The sequence below is a fragment of the Hippoglossus hippoglossus genome, chromosome 14, assembly GCF_009819705.1.
Source record: "Hippoglossus hippoglossus isolate fHipHip1 chromosome 14, fHipHip1.pri, whole genome shotgun sequence".
NCBI lineage: Eukaryota > Metazoa > Chordata > Actinopteri > Pleuronectiformes > Pleuronectidae > Hippoglossus > Hippoglossus hippoglossus.
In genome coordinates this window covers 2,836,549-2,859,836 of record NC_047164.1, presented here as the reverse complement: position 1 = coordinate 2,859,836, position 23,288 = coordinate 2,836,549, and the positions used below count along the sequence as shown (strand labels likewise).

Sequence of the window (23,288 nt, the reverse complement as noted above, 5' to 3'; positions counted from 1 at the left end):
CTTTGATATTCTGCAACCAAGTCGCCCCCATGAATAAAACAGGGGACAATATTTCTGGCTGTTCACCAGCTGCAGCTCTTTGGCAAAGCAAGGTGAGTTCTAGAGAAAATAATTATCATTTCATTAGAGGGAGCAGCCTAAAGGTTTGAGCTTTGTGTCGGTAACAAACATTTAGCTGTGATGTCGAGTACGACCGCTCAGACGGCAAACAGACACAAGGGTAAAAGGCTCTTGCTGTATGATAACCCACATGCTATAGCCAGTGACTTATTAATGACGTGTCAGATTGTAAAGCAGCAGGCGCTTCAGGTTTTAGCTCATTTAAAACGACCTGTTGTGTCATTTCTGCCGTTCCAGTCACTATCGCTCCCCACGCTCCTCACGCCGGACTTTCTTTGACCAGCTTCAGCTCTGTGTTCGACCCAGGTGGGCTAACAGCCAATCAGAAATATTTGGACAGTGCATGGGGACGTGCGGACTTATCACACAGTACGGAGAACATCTGGAGACAAGGGTTTAATTCATGCATCCAGACAATTGATGCTCACTAATGAGAAATTACTGTGTAGACATCAGAATAGAAAAGATTATTGGCCATAGCTTTGCATATAGAGGGGAATTTGTGAAATTATCATTGACGCTGTAACAACCAGAAGAAGAATCGTATGTTTTGGAGATATGACTGATTTCCAATGTTTCATGAGCTGCTTTCAGATCTGCACCGGACTCCAAACATCTTCCAGAAGGTTTTATAAAACTGTATGTGAGGATGTGAATGTCTGGTCGGCGGGAGCAGAGTTTGTGGCCCAGAAAACTGACACAATGAGCAAAAAAAAAAAATCATAAATCTGCAGAGTTGGGTGATAATTCTCTCACTACAAGCGACACCGCACATCACATTATCGTAAATTAAGCAACGGGAAGCGGCGCGGTGGTGCAGTGGTTTGCTCTCCGTCAACCTCACAGCAGGAGGGGTCGTGTTTCGGTCAGGGCCTGTGTAGCGTTAGCATGCCCCCCCCCCCCTGTGTGTGTGGTTTTGTCACCATGTCAGTGATTGTGCAAACCTCAGGTCAGAGCTGGATAAAATAAAAGATACTGGAAATGTGAACCAGTATCTGAAGCTGGTTCTTATAATGATAGTATTTTCCGTGGAAGGACAATTTACCGTACATATGACAGTACCTTATAATATAACTGTTGCCCTTTATTATTCTATACTATGTTATATATTCTTTATATTTTAGCAGTTGGCCTTAGTGTCAGTTTAATACCTCACTTCTCAGATATCACATTAGTGTGTCCAGTGAAGAAACTAAATTTAATCCACGTGCATGATAACGAGAACTGTGGAGCGATGACGTCACTGCTGTTGTTGTTCATCGATATACGAGTAGAAAATATCGCAGCCAATTAAAGGACATTTAAATGCAAAGGAAACTCCTCCAGAGAAGCAGTACGAGTCTGCACCAGGACGAGCGGAGAAGAGTCCAAAAAACGGCTGCGTATTATTATTGTATGACCGTGGTAACTAAATTTGACACATCACTACTCCCCGTCCCACACACACACACACACACACAACGCTCATTTCCGACAGCGTCACTGCAGCCGCGGTAGAAAAACGAGGGCAGATTCCAGAAGCGGCCGAGCTCTGGCCTCCGAGTTCCCGGCGTCGACAATAACAAGTCAAACATCTTCAAAGCACCATGACTGAGAGGAGGAAAACTGGAGGGAATGACGGAGGCGCGGGGAGAGTCAGAGGAGAACGAGGAGGAGGCCCCTCTGATTTATCTTTAAAGACGCTTCTCATTGCATCTTTAATAATCCTCCTCGACGAGCACGGACGACTCGACAGTTGTCTTCCAGAACTGTTGAGTTCACACCCTATTGAGTGGAGTCGCTCAGGAGGCGCAGGCTGTGCTTTCTTCTCCCGGCCCCCTTCTCTTTTTAAAGTCTTGTGTTCTATCACTGCTCACTTGCATCCCTGCGAGGGGCTCACAGACGCCGGCTGCCTGAGAACTGCGGCGCTGCACGGATGCTAACATGGTCAGCTAAATGTTTCAAGAGGCTGGGGGACGCGGCGAAGCCTTGTTCTACAAACCCTCGCTGCAACTTTGTCACACCGCCACACACTGGATTCTGTGATAGAATCAAACTATTGTCGTCGAGATCTTCCATGAAGGTGTTAGAGTGAAGCACAGTCAGAGACGCTGGGTTTTGCAGGACAATGTTATGACTGACACCGGATGCTACTGTACATTTCACGGGGGGGGTGAGTGTAAATGCTGCTCGGAGAGTGTGAAGACAAATGCTTGGGATTCCTGGGGGCTGGGACTTTGATAAGGAAGGGTCACGCTCTCTGGTAGAAGAAGAAGAAGGTCTGCTAGGGTACATTTAAATTCTTTAAAATCCTCCAAAAGCTTAATTCTTAAACTAATTTCAGATTAGAAACCCTTCGAAATCCAAGAAACCATGTGACCACCGGGTTGAACATGCACCTTCTGCTACTGGGGACAAAGTGCAGAGTTGAAGGAGCGATGGAGATTTGTAAAAAAAACAATGACGTAGTCGCTCACATACAAAAAGGCTCCACACATGTGTTATCTGTTTGTGTGATAATCAGTCAAAGGCTTTACAGTAGAGAGAATCACTTTTAATGAACCACTTTCCTTCAGAGCCTGTAATGAGTTATTGAACCTTAATTAATACTCTGCAAGTCTTCCAGAGATTCTGTAAAGATTACAACCGTCATATTTACAGTGTGTTTCATCATCAGGTTACTGACTGAGCTGGTAATGGATTCCTCCCGTTTTCTATTCTTCCTGCCGCCTTCACGCCCACAAGCAGCGAGAGAGAACTCACTTTCCATCCTCGAGCTTTGTCAAGTGCAAATAATCATTTATTCTCTAACCCTGAATATTGCATTGACAACCGAGGAGGGGGGGTGCAGAGAGCGCAGCGCCGTGATGAGCCGCGCGTTCCCTCAGCTCCTCAGACAGAGAGGGTCAAACTTAGGAAAATATTATTTATTGCACCAGATGGTTCTGAAACGGTCCAATGTCAGAAACTACAAAACGGTACATTGATCAGAGGAGACGGGGGAAATGTGAAGCTGAAATTCAAAGATGGCTGCCACTCATGGTTTCCTGTTTGCAAGACTTGATGGAAACTTGCATGATCCCTGTGTTTTTACTTGTTTATTACATTTAGTGAGTTTATTTCACTATTTCCCCACAGGACGAGCAATAAAGGACAATCTTATCTTATCTTAACTTATCTTAACTTATCTTATTAGGCCCTTTCATGCTTTTGAGAACTTTTTAAAACTGTATCAAATGCCACAAGATGATTTACACAACGATCCCTGGATAAAGTTTTGTATATATATGTAGTTTTCTGGGCATTTGCCATTTATATGCTAATAAAAATGCCAAGACATTACACATGGATTCATTAGCAACATCACATTAAACTCCATGCATTTGCCATTTACATGATTCCTTACATGTCATCTATACAGAATTCTTTTTAATACAGCGAGTGCTAATTATAGTTAATAATTGAACAATCGGAATCCAAAAACGACAACAAAAGACCTGGTGCGATGACGTCATGAAGCAGCGTGGGCTCACAGCAGCAAAAGGCCGATGAATATTCCATCAGGAGTGACCATTACAAACAGCGGAAGGAGAACAGAGCTAATTGGCTACGTGGCTAACTGTGTGTTTCTCCTTCATCGTACGTCGTTTGAAGTTCGAGCACAAACGGATGTGTTGCAGTTACAAGGCGACTGACATGAAACGTCCCATTCAACAGATATATAACATGGGTTTAGTCGTTTTTTGGACATTTCTATGTATATCTGTTACATATTGTATCTTGATAAACCTCAATTAGTATGAAAAATATCGATTTAATTGATTTAAGTGACATGATACGTGATGATAATATCATTACTGTACAGGTTCAGTTTCCTTGTATCTTAGATAATGAGCACCAGCTACTCTATATTATTTAAAGATGGGGAACCAGGACGTGTGTTGCTGTAGGCACAACTACATTACCTATTAAATATATATATATGTGTTAAAATATCTATGATAACATTTTCCCCCCTATATTTGAGGATTTAGCTTTTTTTTCTCCAGTGCAGTAAAAGTGCACGAGCATGAAACGCGACTGTGACTGATCCACGAGCATTACCTGGTCAAACACAGGTCTGGGGCTTTAGAACACAAACTGCTTTGAGCAGCACTTCCCTGGAAATTATTCACACAATCCCGTCCTGGGAGGAAAAGAATAAATCTGTCAGTTGTTCCGCCTCCACTTCAGGAGGTGAACGCCACAGTGCTGCCACACTTTAACCCCGTCGCCTCCTCTTTATCTCACCTGACTTTAATTACTCCTGGCACGCCGCTTGGCTTCGGTGAAGGAGAAATGAACGAGAAGGATGAAATACGTGATTACATGCTCATTTGGCCTAAAATTAACATAAATGACGCTGCCACTCGTGTGCTCGATCACAGAACATTGCATGAAGTGGAATTACGTACCATTGGCCACAATTAACGTGCACGCTATGATCTTATAACAGCATTAAATCCCACAATTAATTTTGTTATTATGTAATAACCTTTATCTAATTACCCTGCCTTGAACCTGGCTGGAGATAGAGGCTCTAATGAGAAGTGCTGTGATAATTATTCCATTAATTGTGAGCTATTTGTATGTGTAAATCCTATATTTCCTATAAGCCTGTCAACTGGGGACTTCACACGATGCAGCATTCAGACTGCATCGCTTTGTTTACACGCAGCCTCACCGCCTTAAGCGTAAACCTTGGGCAAATTGCAGACGATTATGTGTGAGCATAATTATAAAGAGAGACATAAGACTGTAGTTTACGACTGGAGAGACATGACTCATGTTGGCGTCGACCAGGAAGCTGCAAAAATAATCTATTAAGCAATAATTCTTGTGTACATGATTCCATGGAAGCAGGAAAACTCAGGATGAGCTTCTGCTGTGCAAGTGAACAGCTTGATCAGATTTTTTTTCTCCTCCGATGGGTGAACGTGTGAATATAAACACATTAAATGTGACATTCAGGCAGAGTCACTTTGGGAGCAGCTCTCAGACTGTGCATTTTAAATTTAAAGACTTACTTGAGGCTGAACTGCTCCACAGTGGAGTTGGGCATCAAGTAGAGGAAGATCTTGAGGGTCTCTCCGGGTTTCAGGGGCTTCTCGGGCAGCCTGAGGAACATGTTTTTGTCCAGCTGCTTGTCCACCAGCAGCTGCTCCTGACTGGCCTGGTACAGGCTGATGCTCCCAATGCGCAGCAGGGGGTGCTGTGACAGAGGTTCTCCCCTGGAAGCCCCACCACCCCTGTGACCTGAACCCTCACTGCACTCCCCTTCCAGATTGGGCTCATGGAGAGTGTAGTAGAGCTCAGCCTGGAGGGTCTCACTGGTGAGCCCGTCCAGGAGCCCGTCACCAGAGCCTTTCCTCCTGCCCAGTGGGGCCACGTTGGTGTTAAACCAGGACGGAGGCAGATCCAGCTGCGCCAAGCACTGCGCCAGGTTGCCTTTCATGCGGCAGGAGGTTTTAATTTCACGGACATCCCGGAAGGCGTGCAGACGGACGCAGGGCATCTTGTCCTGAGCCTTGAAGTCATCCCAGTCGCGGCCAGCGATGTAGAAAAACACCTGGACCGTGGGGTTGTTGGAGAAGACCCGGGCCTGGACAATGAAGGCCCGCACCTTCCAGTTGACCGTCAGCTGCCCGGGGATATCCAGAGGACTAGCTGGCTGGAGCAACTCCTTGGTGAGGGCCTGGTCTCTGGCGTAAGGCCCAAAGCTTATGTTGATGGCAGGGAGGTCTTTTGTCTGGAAAACCACAAAACTCTCAGCTCGCTGCAGCGGGTGTCCAGCGCTGGGGCTACTGCTGCTCCTACCGCCACCACCGCCGCCGCCGCCGCCGCCAACCGTTTGTCCTGTGATCTCGACCTCTCGTAAAAAGAAAGCCAGTTGTGCGTTGGACATCTTGAAGTTGGCGGGAAGGTACACGTTGGGGGGTGAAGGGCTGGCTGTCATCGCCGAGGAGCTGAGGAGGGCATTCGAGGTGGTTGGAAAGATTTTACCTGCGAGGGCTGCGAAGACAGAAAGAAGAAGAAGAAGAGAGGTTAAACTTTTAAAACACAACTTTAAAAAAAACTTTTATCACTCTTAAAAACAAGGGTTAAAGTTTGTTGGAGAGTAAAAGATGCAAAGAGGAGTCGGAAACAATGAATGAGATAAAAGCAGGAAGTCACTACTCAGACAGCTGCAGGGGAAAGAGGAGCGTGAGGTCAACACACACTAATCAGATGATAACAGGCCAATACATGTCAAGCATCCAGGTCAGAGGTCGTCCAGTGAATCAACATCAACAAGGTGTGTGATGTTTCTCTGGGAGATAACAACTCGTACGATCACAGCTTTTCACCAATTTGATCTAAAAACCCACACAATTACTTTAAAAAACCAGCAAAGAGTCAAACTCGCACTTAAACTTTAAATAAAAACAAGTAACAACGCCGGAGCTAATTAAAAGTCATTAAAGAACAAGCAGAGTAAATGTGACATACTTATCAAAATGACCCAGAGCTGAGCACAAACACATAGTTGCCTGTCCCCATGGTCCAAAGCAAATATTAAAAGTCCCATATTCCAAATGGTTTTATCATTGAGATCTCATTCTTTAAATGTGAAGAAGAAGAAGAAGAAGAAGAAGAAAAAAAAAAAATCAAGGGGATCTTATTAATTCCCCCTCAAGAGAAAGCCTCCTCCGTTGGGCTCGCTCCTCAGCGGGCGCTCCACAGAACTTTGTCCTCTTCTTTTGGGCTCCTCTCGAGAAAATCTCTGCCATGTGTTGCAAAAGAAGAATAAATGAGGGTGGGAGGGTAAAAAAAAAGAAAAAAGAAAAAGAAGAAGAAGAACAGCAATATGCTCCGGCGGGGTTCTTCACTTGGTCATGTTCTTGAAGCCGGGCTACAAAGGTTCTGGGCTTCTTGAACTTGTGCTTGTCTAATTCCCCGTGGCTTGAGTCTTGGTTTTGAGAGCGTGGTTCAGCCCCACGCTGCAGCGGCTCTTTCAATCCCAGACTGAGCGAGGCTCCGGGACAGGCTCTTGATAGACAGGCAGAGCCTCCTCCCGGTTGGTGGGCTGTACGGGAACTACAGACAAAGCCTTTGACGCCGCCCCATCTTGCCACACCTAGTCTCTAGTCTATAATCACCATTTTAGCTCCCGGTCAGAGCTAAGACACACAACCCTCAGAGGACTAGACTTACACCACACACACACACACACCGACACACCGACACACACACACACACAGAGGCGGAGGTGAAAGAAATAACACTCTGCAGCCCGATTCATCCTCTCTCTCTCTGGACGTGTTCGGGCAGACTCAAATGTGTGTGTGCATGCAAGTGAGTATAAGGGCTGTGTGTGTGTGTGTGTGTGTGTGTGTGTGTGTGTGTGTGTGTGTGTGTGTGGTGGGGCGGGGGATGGATGTATTGCTTGAATGCCTCCAGGCAGAGAGCGAGCGAGAGAGAGAGAGAGAGAGAGAGAGAGAGAGAGAGTAAGTGAGAGGGAGAAGGGGAGAGGGAGGGATTAGGTAAAGATTATTGATGAATTAGCCCAGCTCTCTTTTCCCTTCTCCTCCTCCTCCTCCTCCTCCTCCTCCTTCCCCTCTTTCTCCCCCTTCTTTTCGTCTGCTTTAGCCCCCTGAGAAATCCATGAGAATGAGGGGATACCAGCTGGAGGGGGAGGGGGATCTGGACTGCCTCCCTGCTCCACTCACATGTGCCTGGAATTCCCATAATAAAAGAGAGAGGGATTCATGGTTGTGTGTGTGTGTGCAGTTGTGTGTGTGTGTGTGTGTGTGTGTGTGTGTGTGTGTGTGTGTGTGTGTGTGTGTGTGTGTGTGTGTGTGTGGGCCCCATAAACTGAATGGCAAACAGTGGGTGCAACAAAAGATGAAGCCGCAGCCGGGGAAACATCCCGCACTTACAAATGAGCAGTCGTAGCCATAGAGAAGGCTGCAGGAACTATAATGATGAGAGGAGCTACTTAGAGGCCGTCTAGTCTTTATCGAACGCTCTCTACCTCGCAGGAATGTGTGCACGTTGGAATGCGTGCACGTGTTTAGAAGAGAGGAGCTGCTCTCGTCTTGATCAAAATTAAAAGCGACAAATATGTGCAGCGGGCACACAAACTTCCTTGAGGTCTGCTCGACCACAACGCTTCACACTCCGGAGACCAACTGTATGATTTACCTCCAACATTCAACATTAGAAGTCAATCAAGCTGCACCAAATTCAAACCACACTCTTAGATATCAGTCGTCTAAATACGGGAGATTCTTTTTCATCAGGATCCATCACGTAACTTATTCCCTGGGAAATTGGTGAAAGTTTTCCACTAAGTTTCGACTAAATCAGTTTAAACGTTTTTTAAGTTATTCTGCAAACTAGCAAACTAACAAACTATCAAACAAAAGTTGCTTTCAGACGTGAACTGAACTCCGCTCAATCTCCGAAATTATCCGGAGGGGCTGTGTGTGAGAACGCAAAGGTTGCGGACATTCTCCGGAGTTTCTCCAAGCAGCCCCCTAGTGGACAGTCTGGATAATGTCCGACTTACGATGTTTCGAACATGTGAAAAACGAAGAAAGTCTGGACCCCATTGTGCAGACATTGTCTTTATATTTCTGAAAATCGCGAAACAGACGCAGACGACAACAGACCCTCCTCGATGGACGGTATTTTGAGACTGTTCCACCAACGCTAGCCTTAACAAAGAATCGAATATGTGCCTCACATATGACAATACATACGTCTGCCTATGTGAAAACCAAGAAGCATGTTTTTCCGCTCCACTCTTTAAAGCTCAATAGGATTTAATCCCCGTGATTAAAAAGTAAGTAGGTATTGGAACAGCGTCATCCACCACTTTGCTCCATCTACCTCACCGTGTCTGGAGGCGGCAGAAGCCTAGAGCTCCGAGAAACCTTGAACCCAAGGATCTGCTGGGACTTTTCAAAGTTAATGTGCATCATCCTCCCCTGCCTCCGATACTACTGTCGAGGTGGCCTTGAGCAAGGCACTTAAAGGAATGTGTCTCCATGTGTTCCACAAGCACCTGCTGCTGGCCAAACAGCCCCAAAACAAAATGGTATCCAGCTTGCTCCGGTGTTTTAATGGTTATTTCGTTTTTAAAGCAGTTTCCGTCTGACTGCGTCTCTCTCTCGCTCTCCTGCATCTGTTGATCTGAGCACAGGGAGGCTGTCGGGCCACATCAGGAAAAATTCTAAACGTACAATTGTGACTCCCAACAGTCTGCCGACATTATCCGAGCATGTGGAAACCAAAGACGACACGATATTCAACTGTTTGCATCATCGGTGCAATAAAATCCATCTGTGGGATTCGCTCAAACAGGTTAAGAGGAGTCGGGAGGAAGGAGTTCGGAACCAATGACCCCAATAATGAGGAAAAACACAGAAATGTAATACTAAGATATATAATACAAATACTATTAAAAGTATTTATAGTGCGGTGGTCGTACAGATGTGTCTTTGTGTCGTGTTTCTGACTCTGGCTCTGACCCTTTATGAGAACATTTCCACATGATTAAACAGTAAATATCGATTTCTTACGAAACAAATTTCCAAGGTTATTTCCACAATCACTTTTTTCTTTTCATGATCTCAGTAGCTTCATACTTTGGACCATTTTCTCCGAGGAGGGAAAGACCCATTTCTTCCTCATCTGCAGTGAAAACATTGATTTTTCTCACCTTCAACGTGACGAATGTGCATTAAACAGAACACGCCTGCAGTCCAGAAATGTAGCGTTCGTTTTTTTTATTACAATAATAATGCAAACTATACATATATGTATATATTCTGTTGGGCCTGCGTGTTACATGAAGCACTCGTGATCTACGTGTGAATTCTTTCATTGCATGTTGAATAAGATGAAATAAATTAGCATAAAACACAGAGCGCTCCCTCACGCAGCAGCGTAACAGGTCAGTGGCTGATTGGAGGCCGAGGCTGCTGCTGCTGGAAGAGGGAACATTGCTCAAGTGTATTGAGTGTATCTTGTGCCAAAAGCACAATGGTTTGTTGCCTCTGGCGAAACGCTAAGAACTGTGAACCCGCGGTGACACGGATACTCTGCTGTCAGGCCTGAAGGTCACCTGACCACCGCCCAGGCGTCTCCTAATCCCCTGTAAATGCAATAAAACTGTACAGTAACAATGCACTCGCTGAATGCCATCAAACAACACAAATCCCTGCCCCTTGCTCTCAACCTCCGGGGCGTCGCGGTGTCATTCGAGAAGGTGATTATAGCCCACGATGCATCAGGGTGCTCTTGCCTCCTTTCAGACTAACAACATCACTGGGTAGGTGGTTTTAAAGGGCGCGGGGGGTGGGGGGGGGGGGCATGGACACAGATGGGCTTCCAGTGTGAAACCCTATCGCCTTCCTCTTCCACTTGATGTCCTATTAGACCTCAGGCCAAATTGAATTGAATTATCTTCCTGTTGTGCTCCCATTACGTGAAACATCTGCTCTGTGTGCATGTGTGAGCGAGTTGGGGGTGGGGGTGGGGGGGTGTCTATGGTCTGAGGGCACTTTCTATTCATTAGATTACTTTGTGTGATGTCAATTAATGAAAGCATTGGGCCACTTTGAGGCTGAAGCGCTGTGGTTTCACATCTGCTGTTATGCCAATAACAGGCTGCAAAGATAGACAATTTAAGATGAGGGAGAAAGGGTAGTGATGCAAAACCAAACGCTGCTGATTTATCCCGTCGGAGAATTCAATCAATCAATCCACTTATTCCAGCTTTTTGGGTTTTAGAACTCGATCCTGGATAGAAAATGAGTCTGAGAAGATGAAGCACAAGAGTTTTTCCTGCAACAAAAATGTGAAGAGTGGAAGAAAGAGCAGGACATTAAAACTCTTAACTTGAGCGGAAACGGAAATCCCAGAGTCTGAATACAGCCCCGGGCCCTACTATACTGGTGGGGCGAAAGTCCTGGGAGAGACATGTCTGGAAAAAGATCCTGACAAACATGAGCTGCTCACAGACGTGCGCTGAAGTCCAGACCTTCACCTGAAATGTTTCCAGAGGACCCAGTCAATTGCTGTGGACGTTTTTCTGGAACTTTTCCTGCCAGGCCCCTCATGAAATGTGAGGAAAAGGTCTGAGTGTGAGGACGAAGCAAGGGGGCGTGTTGATGACGTTTATAACATGAAACCGGAAGACTACAAATATCTCAGGATGAAATTGAGGAGCTTTAATCTACACAACTGCAGATTCATCTTCGTCCACACAACATTTGTTTTACAAAATATCTCCGTCCGGACAAGAACACAAAACAACTACAAACCTTAAAACAAGCCCACGGGGCCAGTAGGCAGCGTTAGAGTCTACATCGACGATTCCTCAAGCTGCTAACTTGTGATTTGACGTAGAAGTGTGAACCAAACGTAGAGAAACTGGTTGTTGTTGTGTTCATTACCCAAAGCAACAGTGGACATGCACAGTACGTTAGTAAGTAAGCTGTGATTTCATTGTTCCTACACATGAAACCAAGAAGCTCAAAGGCACAGGGAAAAGTTAGTCTTAGTGTTGACAGGGCAGAAGAAGAAGCTGAGGAAGACGTCAACTTAAAAAAAACGACAAGACGATGTCCAGAGGTTTTGGTGATAATGGACGAGTGTTGAATTTATACGTCATGTCCTGCCTCCCTCGCTCTACCCAGGCTCCTCCCCTCTCCCGGATGTTCCAGATGTTCTCCTGTTGTTGTGAACGAGTCTGACTCACACCAACTCCAAAAGAATAAACGCCATAAAACGTCTAAACCCAATTTTCCATCGTTCATATCTGAAAACAACTCTATAACCAGGGGATAATGTTTGTTAGTGTTCTACATCCTGTTACACTCAAACCACCACATTCTTCGTCTCCACCAGGTATGCTGCATATTCTAGGCATTCAAATTTGAAAGGACTTGGAATCTGTATCTGCTGTGCCCCTGAAAATCTCGAAGGCATTCAGCAGACTAAAGCTAAAAAGCCTTGTTAAGATACTCCACTCTGCGCCTTGCTAACCATACAAAGGCTGTCTTATGCAAAAAGCTGGCTGCCAACTCAAGGGGAAATGGAGAGGATGTTGTGAGGAGGGCAGACATTTGATCTTGAGAGAGAGGAGTGCATGAATATCTCTTCAAGTAAAAGGTCAGGAGAAATTGTTAGAGAGAAATAGAGCATCCTCGCAGCATCGCTAATGTAACAGAGCGCGTTCTGCCCTATCGATCTTCATCTTACCTCCCTTCTTTTACTCTGCCCTGAGTATACCGCTATTACATTTGAAATGGTCAAATAATACCTCGATTCAATTCACTCGGCTAAACACACAGCGCGGCTCGGTATTACTCCGTGAGAACACTCAAACACCGTTAATGCACTTTCTCCTGTCGACTTTTAACTCTGGAGTCCTCCGTCCCCGCTGCACTTTGGCTGAGTTGCGTGGATGCACAAGCAAATGTCGCCTCATCTTTAAAATGGTTTCGCATTATCATTCAATTAGCTCCGAATGCAACACAAGGCGCAGATGAGAAGATACGTTAGCCCGAGGATGAAGGACGTATTAGCACTTGGTGCAGCGAGTTCTATTTTCGCTCCTCTCTCACAGGAACGTCTATTTCCACGTCAGTCAGATGTGGATTACCTTCAGAGATGGACGGCAGCTGGGTTATCTCGAACATGGTCGCCGCGTGTGGCTTCGTATTTGACCGGTTAGCCATCTATATGCATAAGGTAATTACAGGGAAAGGCTCGGCCTCACCGGGGAAGATCTGTCCAGCCCGTGTGTTTGCATGAGATCCAATCACTTTGATGATTTCAGAGTTAAGTGGAGTACATCAGTCATTCTATAGGCTCTATGCTATATGTTTAACTACATTAAGTCCAGTGGACCCACGTCCAACACGCTACAATCTGATTTAACAAATGTGAATAAGCCGAAACGAGATATGAGGCAACTGAATGAGCCCATTTCAAAGACTTAATTTCAAATTGATGTAACACAAGCCGATGGGACACTGATGAAAGTATTGCAGTATTTACATTTTTTGCAGTATTATGAACTAGGTGTGTCTGCAGCGACATCAGCGGTAACACAAACACAACATGTCCTTCTGCTGCGGCTTCACAGTAAAAGCATTTATCTGTTGAAACACACGTCGGCTTTTATCACGTCGTAATCACAGACAATTCAAAATGCATCTACACAACAGGACGGTGATTAATGATGTGTATTTTGTAGTTCTAGTCTTTGAGGATGGTTAACAGCACTATATAGATAAAATGGATTATTATTATGATTCTATTATAAAGACAACGGTCTTTGGCGTTTTACTTTTGGAGGATGAATCTGTGATATTGCAGGGAGTGGTGAACAGGAGGGAGCAGCCACAGTGAGGTGTTGGATGAAGAGCTGAAAGGCGACAGGCTGCACACCCCCAACATCTCAGCGAGGGAACCAGCTCCCCTCGCTGTGCTCGCTGTTTGCAGACTCACGCCGCACGTGGTGACAGATCAGATGACGGCTGCTCGCCAAGAGATGGAAAAGGGCCAATTGTTGCCTGACATCTTTATTGGAATGACTTTGTTTTAGTTTTTTTTGCTGCACCCAGAGTTCTGTGACCTGGAGAATCAAACCACATTCACTGTTTCCACCAACGGACTGAAACCTTAAAGATTGAAGCACATGTGCTGCCTGGATCCTCGGTGGTCACATCATGGAACGTTCATGAGCCGCCTTTAAAAATTGAGATGCAATTTAAAAAAAAGCAACGTCTGAAGTCGTTTGTCTTTACTTGTTTGTTTTCTTTAGATGTTTTTGTCATTCGTCACATTAATGCGTAAACCAGAACACATTTATTTTTGAATAACTTAATTGGCCTTGAGTTGGTCTTTTCAGTTCATGTATATCCACAGATTTGACAGGTAAACAAAAGCAATGAGCTGCCAAACCCACATAAAGAAAAAGGCAGATGCTATAATTAATTTACTTCAGACAGGAAACAGATTCAAAGGCTACATCTCCGCACTCAAACTTGATCAGGTAGAAGTTGACGGGTTGTGCGGCTTCAGCTCTTGAATTATGCAGAAAGTTTGACGTTAATAACTTTTGTGGTATTTCTGTTTCGGCTAATTGAAAATTGCAAGTCAGCACCGTCTCAGAAAGTGGACGACTTTGTCCTTCAGTGCATTTGTCTGTCCCCTCCGTCCCAAGGGCTCATCACCCATGGAGGCCCCCCCCCAGGACAAGGTGGATGAAGACCCACATCATCCATCCACAGTATTTTATCCTCTCTTCATGTTCTATCCCTTTCAATCATTGCTTGACCTTTCCAACTAATTGCCTTTTCATCTTTTACTTTGCTATCACCTGTGCATACAGTACACATTCAGTCTCTGAATGACAGTCAGAAAAAGACACTTCTAGTTATTCTACAGGATCTTTTTCCACCACAAGCTACAAACACCCACTAACATCTGGCTCTGCATTCACTCCCGTAGGACTCTGCAGTAGACACAGGTTTGTATCCTGCTCTAATCGGTGGTGATGGAAACATGACAACCAGGTGTACGTGCTAATTGCTTCTTTATTAAATCAAAGATCCTGACGTTATGACGTGCATTGAACTCCCGGAGCTTGGGAACAACGTGCAACAGCGATTCTTCTGTTTGTATCATGCAAGATGCAACACTAGCAGCAAAGAGAGGTGAGAGAGCAGTTTCTTTTAGCTTTTGAAGGCCACTCTATATATATATATTCAAACCCTTTGTCATTTTCATATTTGCCGATTGTTACGTGTGTTAATTAATTATCACTATGTCAACCTTTGCAATCTCACACCTTCAAGGATGAAAACAGAAGTTTAATTGGGAAGGAGAAAAGCAAAGTGAGGCCAACTCATGTAAAACTACAGTAACTTTCTGGGTGTGAAGCGCTCGCTGTCTGTTTATGAGACCGTTTTTAATTCTGCCCTCAATTTTTAAATCAATCTTTTCCTTTGGACCAGAACTGTCGGACACGAGCAGACACTTTTGTGAAGGTACAGAGTCTCAATTAGTGGAGATGGAGTGTTTTCTCTGTTAAAGCCTCGCTTTGTAATTTGGGCCGATAGCAGTGGTGTATTTCCACATTACGTTCACAGGACAGCTTTAATGAGGCATAATTTGCAGATTAAAAGGGAAGAATATATAACTGGTGTGACACCATCAGCGGGATATGGAACATTTCATCATTGATCCTTTATATGCACCCATAAAAACCATCCATAATTTATATGATCAGTCGCCCGGTCCAGTGGAGGCTGTTTGGAAGCGGCGGCGCAGCCACGATATAATGTGGTGGTCTTCTGATTAAAGACCTGCTGAGAATCTATCAGTTATGTCACTGTTCCCCAGGAGCTGACGAGGGACCGGCGCTACTGTTTCACATCAAATACTAACCAATCAATTAGTCCCAGCGCTGAAAGGAAGTACTGCAGAACTCTTTGAGGAATAAAAAACAAACCATCACGGCTTCTCTTTCTTTCTTTCTTCCTGTGTCCTTGTTTCGATCATGAGAGCTAACCTGCACGGTGCAAAGCTAATAATCCAGAGTTTAATTGGGTAATTTCGGCAAAGAAACGTGGAATCGTGTGGAGCGAGAAATTTATAACAACGTGGGATCGGCTGTCGACGTGTTGTTGCTTCCGAACTGGATTGATTTGTTTCTCTGATTGTTTGAATATGAGGCTGCAGGAGCAATGGGGGGGGGGGGGGGAGTCCTGCAACTCTAACTAGAATCACACACTGGAGCAGATCTGTGAAGCTGCAGATGTTTATTAGGTGCGCAGCCTTCAGCCCGGCCCCTGCCTTGTGTCCCTGCGCTGCCGAATGGGGCCTTGTTGCCACAGCCGCTGTGTGTGTGTGATTCTATTGATGAAAGGATGCAAATGCCTTGTGGCAGCGTGATCTGTGCCTCAATACGATCCGAGTGCTGACGCAATCTATAGGGCTCCAGACAACAGGGTTTCCCATAGGGGATACTCTGTGTGAGGTAAACTGAGCCTCAGAGTGCTGCACTGCAGCTGCTGCAAAAGGATTTCCTATACACAGGGATTGCGTTCAAGGATTTACTGTATTAGCTGATGAATTAAAACCGTCGGCTTGTTAACTGTTAGGATTTAATTCACATTGTTTGCCTGTGGAAAAAGTTTGTTGTATTAATCCATGTTTGTGTAATTATGTAAACGAGTCAGTATTAGTGTGTATAATGTGTATTACCTGTAAGTTCTTAGTAGTTATTAGTTAAACAAGTTTAAAACTAATGTGATGGTTCACAAACATGTGTCTTTGCTCTATGTAACTTTAGTGACTGGGTTCGATCCCCTGTGACAAGTGTGGAACCATCGACTGTAAATAAAGATGGACGACATGTCTCCACTTCCTCCCACTATCCAGACAGGAAGCTAAAATACGCTGGATACAAACGCTGCCATCTTGTGCCTTTGGAGTAAATCTCAACTGTTTTTTTTATTATGAAATGACAGAAAACCATCTTTTTAAAAAAAGGTAATTAACATATACTTTGAGTTTTTAGTTTTTTCAATGTCCCATCCACTACCATGGAGGAGGCAGGATGTATGATTTACTGCAGCCAGCCACCAGGTGGCGATCAAGAGGCTTTGGTTTTACTTTTGGAAGCTGTTATGGCGTCCATCTTACCAAACAAAGTAAAGCTGAACTCTAGATCAGTTAAAAAGACTCAGAAGTTATTAATAACCAGAGTTTATCTCCAATATTCAGCAGGAAACATGAAGAATTCTGAACAGAGTTTGGTGGATTTGTTACAGCCGCAGCTCTTCTGGGTCAGGAAGCAGAGGATCATGGGTAATACCCGGCGTTCAGTGGTGTTGCAGCTCAGTGAGCTGGACTAAACGGTCAGAGCTCAACACATTGACATACTTTGTTAAAAACCACTTCATCTCTCGGACACGAAGCAGAATGAATCCCCACGTGTGGCTGCAGGGGGCGCTGCTGCTCAGCAAAAGTTACACAGTGTTGCTTTAAAGCAGGAAACTCGTTAATGTCGCGGTTAATTGGAGAATTTTTGAGGCTGATGAAAATAATTGAAACAACAGATGAAGTCACGTTCCTGATGTTTCAGAGTGAACAGATTTCAGATTCAACCGCAACATTAAAACTACTTAGCTGTTTTATTGACGTGGCCGATCCGTGTAATTTAATCATTTATAGCAAATTCATTTCTTTATTGTCTGTTTTCATTAGTGTTTCTGTTTTGTTGCCTGTTTTCAGATTCTATTTTTATCCATTGACTCCACTGTGCTCTGCGGCTGAATCCCTCTACTTTTGCTGATGCAACGACCTAATTTCCCCCGTGGCGATCAATAAAGCTTCATCTTGTCGTTTTTTTATTAGAGCATTGTAGACATTTTAATCTAAATGATGACATCGCCGCGAATGAACGGGAGCCCGACTTCTGAAATATGCCGAACATTCATGAGGCAGAAAAAGAGGAAACGACCGTTACTGATTTGAATGAAGGAAAATATAGAAGTTACACCCATAAAAATGAGAGAGCGCCGTGCATTACACTCAATTTCCCCCCCGTTTTATGCCGCCATTTTGACAGATCCGTCAATGGCTTTGCCCCCGAGGGGAGCAAGGACAACGCTGATGCATGCAATTCAGAGACGAGATAGCCCTCACATTATTTTGGTAGTATATCGTTCGCAGGCGGGAGTTAACATAATGTGGAAGGATCCCCGTTTCAAAGAGTCTCAAGTTCCTGCCTCTAATTTCACTGTGGAAAAGTCTGTTTTCCTGATTTTATTGCAACACTGCGTCTAATTAACGTTGCATTATGCTGATTTGCACGTCGCACATTGGCAGTTATTCATTATATTTGACCACATTCTGCAGCACAGGCCTAATTATAGCACCCGGGGGGATAATACAGCTATTCTGCACATTGTATCAGGATACAATAGACTAAGCTACTCTTTATTACCATATATGTTTTCAGCCTGCTGGTGCTCTGGCCATTAATTAGCAATTAACGCCTTGGGAAGATTAAACACAAGCTACATCACTGGAAATAAAGGAGGGCAGGGAAAGAAAGTGAACTCTGATATATTGATTTTCTTTTTCTTTTACCCCCCAGAGGAATGGACTGAGGCGGAGGAAAGACAACTACAAGCCCATTGGTAATTGATGAAGCTGGTATTATAGTATGTTTTTGTTATTGTCAGCAAATCCCATAAAGAGAGAGAAACCCAAGAAGACAATTGGCTCCTGTTGAAGATGGAAATACATTCGCAGAAAATCACAAATATCTACTTTTTCTTCCTCCGTCAAGCTGGTTTTGTTTTCATTGAAATTCAATTCGATCCTGTTTGTTCATTAGCAGGATAAATAAAGTTTATCATCTAATTTCGAGTCCAATCTATCTATCTATCTATCTATCCATCTATCTATCCATCTATCTATCCATCTATCCATCTATCTATCTATCCATCTATCCATCTATCTATCCATCTATCCATCTATCAATCCATCCATCTATCTATCTATCTATCTATCTATCTATCTATCTATCTATCTATCTATCCATCCATCCATCTATCCATCTATCAATCTATCCATCCATCCATCTATCTATCTATCTATCTATCTATCTATCCATCCATCCATCCATCCATCCATCCATCCATCCATCTATCAATCTATCAATCCATCTATCTATCAATCTATCTATCCATCCATCCATCCATCCATCCATCTATCTATCCATCTATCCATCTATCAATCTATCTATCCATCCATCCATGCAGTACACCAGTGTGTTACAGCAGGAGCGGTGTAGGATTCATTAATTGTGACACAGGAACATGTCACCCTTTGCAATAATATGCCTCATTAATGTTTTTTTAATAGTTTTTGGATGATAAATTCAGAGTTTAATAGACTAATTCATTTGAATGTGCTGGATATGTTCCTCTTGCTGAGCCTCATGTGAAATGATGGAAGTTAATATTTGTGTCGATGTCATACGAAAACATCTGGCCCGATGCTGTAACGTCCCTGAACAACATGGAATCAGAAGTATCCACGATCTGCTGGAATAATTTTCAGGTTGTTAAAGTCTTTTTCTCAGAAGGAGCGACTGCTTCCTTCCTTCCTTCTGTCGCACGCGGCAACAAACAGGTTTCTGTCCAAACAAAAGACTCCTTCAAGGCTGTTTAATCATCAGGGTGGAAAAAAAAAAAAACAAGTCGGCGAGACGACTGCTTCTCTGGAAACACGTTGATTCGCTTCTTTGTCACTCGCACAAAGCTGCTAAAGCTTCTCATTTTCTGTCTCAGTCGATTCAGAAGAGGCTGCAAATTATAATAATTTAGTTTTCATAGCTAAATAATGAAAAGTAAAACAAAAGGCTGCTGGAGGATGTGAGATTGTCGTGATGGGGTCACACAGCTGTTGAACGTATTACATTTCCAGTATGAATGAACTGGATGATGAGCTAAAGCTTCTGTAGGTTTTGACTATGAATATGATCCGTATGATCTTTCTTTTTTTTTCATTTTCCCAGCGGGGAAATGAAAAAAAAAACCTCATTCTCGCTCGCGGGGGGGAAAAAGCTGCGATGAGGAAATAAGGTTGGTTTGTAGACATACGTGTTATTTGCCGAGGGGCAGCGTTCGGGGTGAAGACTTCCTCTCTGCTTTTGATTTCCCTGCCTCTCATCATTAAATTTCATTGCCGGTGGGGCCGCTCTTCATCCCCCCTCTCCGGTGTGCATTTAATTTAGTCACGGTATTAACATTTTTGTAACCCCTGTTTGTTCAGGAGAAGCTATTAGTGGGCCTGAATGCTCTCAGCGACCTCCTGCTCCAACCTGAAAGGCGCCCGGTGGGACCACAATCATCTTTGTCTTGTTGACCACTGAGCGGCGGCGTGTTTGGCTCCAGGCACCTTGACACTTGGAGCCGGAGACTCGTTCACTCTTCCACACGTGGGACTCGACCTGCGAGCTCCCGGGCTTTGCTTTACCTTTCGCCCGGTGCCTCTTTTCATCGCCCCTGCTTTTCGGAGAAGACTTGTAAAAGGTGCGTGAATTCTCGTAAATCGATGTTTTTGTTGTTGGTAAAAAAAATGCAGCGAATAAACAGCGTCTATCACATCGCATGTTTTTAATGTGACTGGCAAGTCTCAGTTGTTGTTTGCGAGCCGTTGTGAGCTTTCTGGTAAATCTTTTAAGCTGCGTCAGGCGCACAGATGCATTGTTGGATTTTGTTCTCATCCATTCAGGGATCAGAATAAGTTATTCTGACATGGACTGAGAGATAAATCATTTATAGCAGTGAGGGAATGTTGTACTACACAGACTGTGACTCTGGAAAATACCCACACACTTCATCTCTATTCACTCACACTGAGCTTCGGTTCATCTGAAGAATGAATTTTACACATAACGAGGTTTTTGATTTTAGTTTCCCCATCTATTGGCAACAAATACATATGTTTTCCTATAAATCTATAGCCTGTATATAACCTCAGAAGACATGACAGCTCCCCAAACGTGAAGCCAAGGACTCTTGACTGCCCCCTGGTGGCTGGCTGCAATAAACATCCTAAATATCACCTCCTCCATGTTAGCAGATGGGACGTGGACCAAAATAAAAAGTACATGTGAAATAGTTTTTTGGTAGCTCCTATCGCACTGATGTATGTACAGATATAACAACATGTTTCACCATGTTGTTACGTATGTGTGGTTGTTATGTGTGTAGCTTTTACCAAAGACCTGTCAGATAAAGGCTTAATTCATGCGACTGTCCCCGGCACACGTGACAGAACTGAAGGGTTTGTTTTGGACTCTGTGCTGAAACCTCTCCAGTGTTTGCTCGGAGCCTCTGTTACTCATCCCAGTGTGAATGACACTACACATGCACAGTGCGGCCGCAGCCTCGTCTCCCTTACAGATCAGTTTACACTCGTTGATGATGTCGCCACGTCTGGTTCTCTATCATCTGGTTTAATCTACCTTCAGAGAGAGAGAGAGAGAGAGAGAGAGAGAGAGAGAGAGAAAGGACGGGTCAGCATTACTCCACGATGCTACTGGTCCAAGTTCCTTCTCGTGCATCGTGATCGGGGCCTGAATGAACCAAACCTCGTGGATGTGAGTAGACCTTTTAGACTTTTTTCCAGGTAGAAACTAAAAGATATTTTTCATCCCTTGTGACACTATCCACATAAAAACAGCAGCAGCAGGAGTCTATTGTGCAGCAGCTCTTCATCGTGTCATGGCCCCGACACAGCCAGCGTGATGCTCTCTCTCCCGGTGGAAGGAGAAAACGATAGCCTGTCCTTGTTTTTAGATTTCCTACAGGTTTTAGTTGTTTTGTTCCCATGGTGACGGGTTACACAACCGACTGCCAGATCACAAAAAAAAAAGAAGGGGGGGGGTGTCAGAAAAAGCACTTGCTCGTGGACAACTGGGGGCTTAGATAGAGCAGCGCTGTGTTTTTCCTCCAGTGGCGGATTAAAGAGACGGTGAATGTAAACTCAGATGTTTAGTCATTTGAGTGGAGGCACCAGAATAAACACGTTTCCCGGCATCTTTAAAAAGACGCTCTCGACATGCGGGGCGATGAACAGAAGCGGTCGTGATGAACGCGGCGCCTGTGGGATGTGACTAAACTAAAGGCAAACTTTGCTGCTGGGATATGTTGAGTAACAACTTGTAAAAGTCACCAAATTTGATGAAAATGTTGCACTCTGCTTTTCGGGGACATAAATCTCCCCCCCCCCCCCCCCGCACGGCTCGACTCTGTAAACATCCACATTACTCTGGAAATTGCTGAAAGTGTCAAATTTCCAGCACCGAACGTGGCCATGAAGCTGACAGACTGCTGGCCATCACCATGTCCAAATGGTATCACTCCCTCAGGATGAGTGTCTCCACAGAATAGTGCTGCACAGTAAACTGTACCAACCAGTATGTCTCTATTACAATACTGCAAAACCTTTGGACAAAATGAGAATTGCACAGCCCGCGCTAACGTTGATCTGCGAGATGAATTCATGTTAAGACATTGTTTCTTGGAATTAACTGGATTTTTTAGTTAAGGCAGCTGATTCTGGGAGTTTTGTGCATCGAGTGGATTTTGTCCAACGACATATGATCTGAACTGAAGGAGCCAAAGAGTCACGGGACACGAGCACATGATGATCAGTGGTTAAATTGTGGGTTCACCCAAATTACAAAGAAATGAAAATGAAAATCACTTTTCTCTGGGATTGGAGAAGGGGATTCCAGTGTTTGCAGTGACGGGTTGGTGGATTATCCAGAGTAAACCAGGTAAACAACCATATGGTACCTGCATGTAGCACAAGATGCAGGGAACAGGCTTTGCAATCCAAAAGAATACTGTAATTAACAGGATACAACCTCTATTCCTTTATAGCAGTGAGTGAGTGAGTGTCTTCACTTGAACCGGCACTCTGGTCTATTTATCACGGCTGAATATCAGGGCATTGAGGTTTATTAGCAAGCTCGTAGCAGCTTATTACGACCTTTAGTCGCATTTTATTACAGAGGCGACGCTCAGCCTAATTGTGATTGGAGCAAAAGCAAGTTAGGTGATGTAGAAGTCCACAATATCCTGGTGGTTCGGAGCCAGAGTCTGTGCGGTAGAGCTCGAGGAGTTCAACCATCGAATTGAGGCCCCGCACACTTTACCAATCACGAGTCAGCCTCAGCTGCCACTGTCATTTACATCATCCAATAATTTAACATACACACCTACACGTACAGACGATGTCCTTTGTTTTCTGTGGATCTATCACTGCAGCAAATGACCTGGAAGATGAGGGTATTTGGATCATTCTGGGGGGGGACCTTGGAGTCGACACTCATCCCACTTTAGATGGAGCGGCTCTCATATCTAGATCATATCTGCCTGAGTTCATCAACAGGAGCTGAGCCTCCTCCTCCTCCTCCTCCTCCGTGCTCCCATTAAATCAGTTACCGTCCAAAACCCTACAGAGACTGTTCCACCCCCCGACCACCTCAATTAATTAAATCAAAAGTAAACAGCGGAGGATTTATCCTTAAAAACCTGATTCAATTAATATAACTA

General features: G+C 44.4%; 1 protein-coding gene across 2 annotated transcripts in view; it reads right to left on the bottom strand.

Moving 5' to 3' along the window:
• tmem132e (transmembrane protein 132E) overlaps positions 1-23,288 on the bottom strand; it is a 335,088-nt gene that overhangs the window by 98,530 nt on the left and 213,270 nt on the right. Inside the window, exons 1-2 of one of the 2 annotated variants that reach the window (XM_034606758.1) lie at positions 6,628-7,923; positions 5,166-6,150 (exon numbers count right to left, since the gene is read on the bottom strand). In XM_034606758.1, the coding sequence (XP_034462649.1) occupies positions 5,166-6,150; positions 6,628-6,706 (1,064 nt within the window). In that variant the 5' untranslated portion in view covers positions 6,707-7,923. Of the gene's footprint in view, positions 1-5,165; positions 6,151-6,627; positions 7,924-23,288 lie in introns of those variants that run through there. The other variant, XM_034606761.1, reaches the window with a different exon arrangement.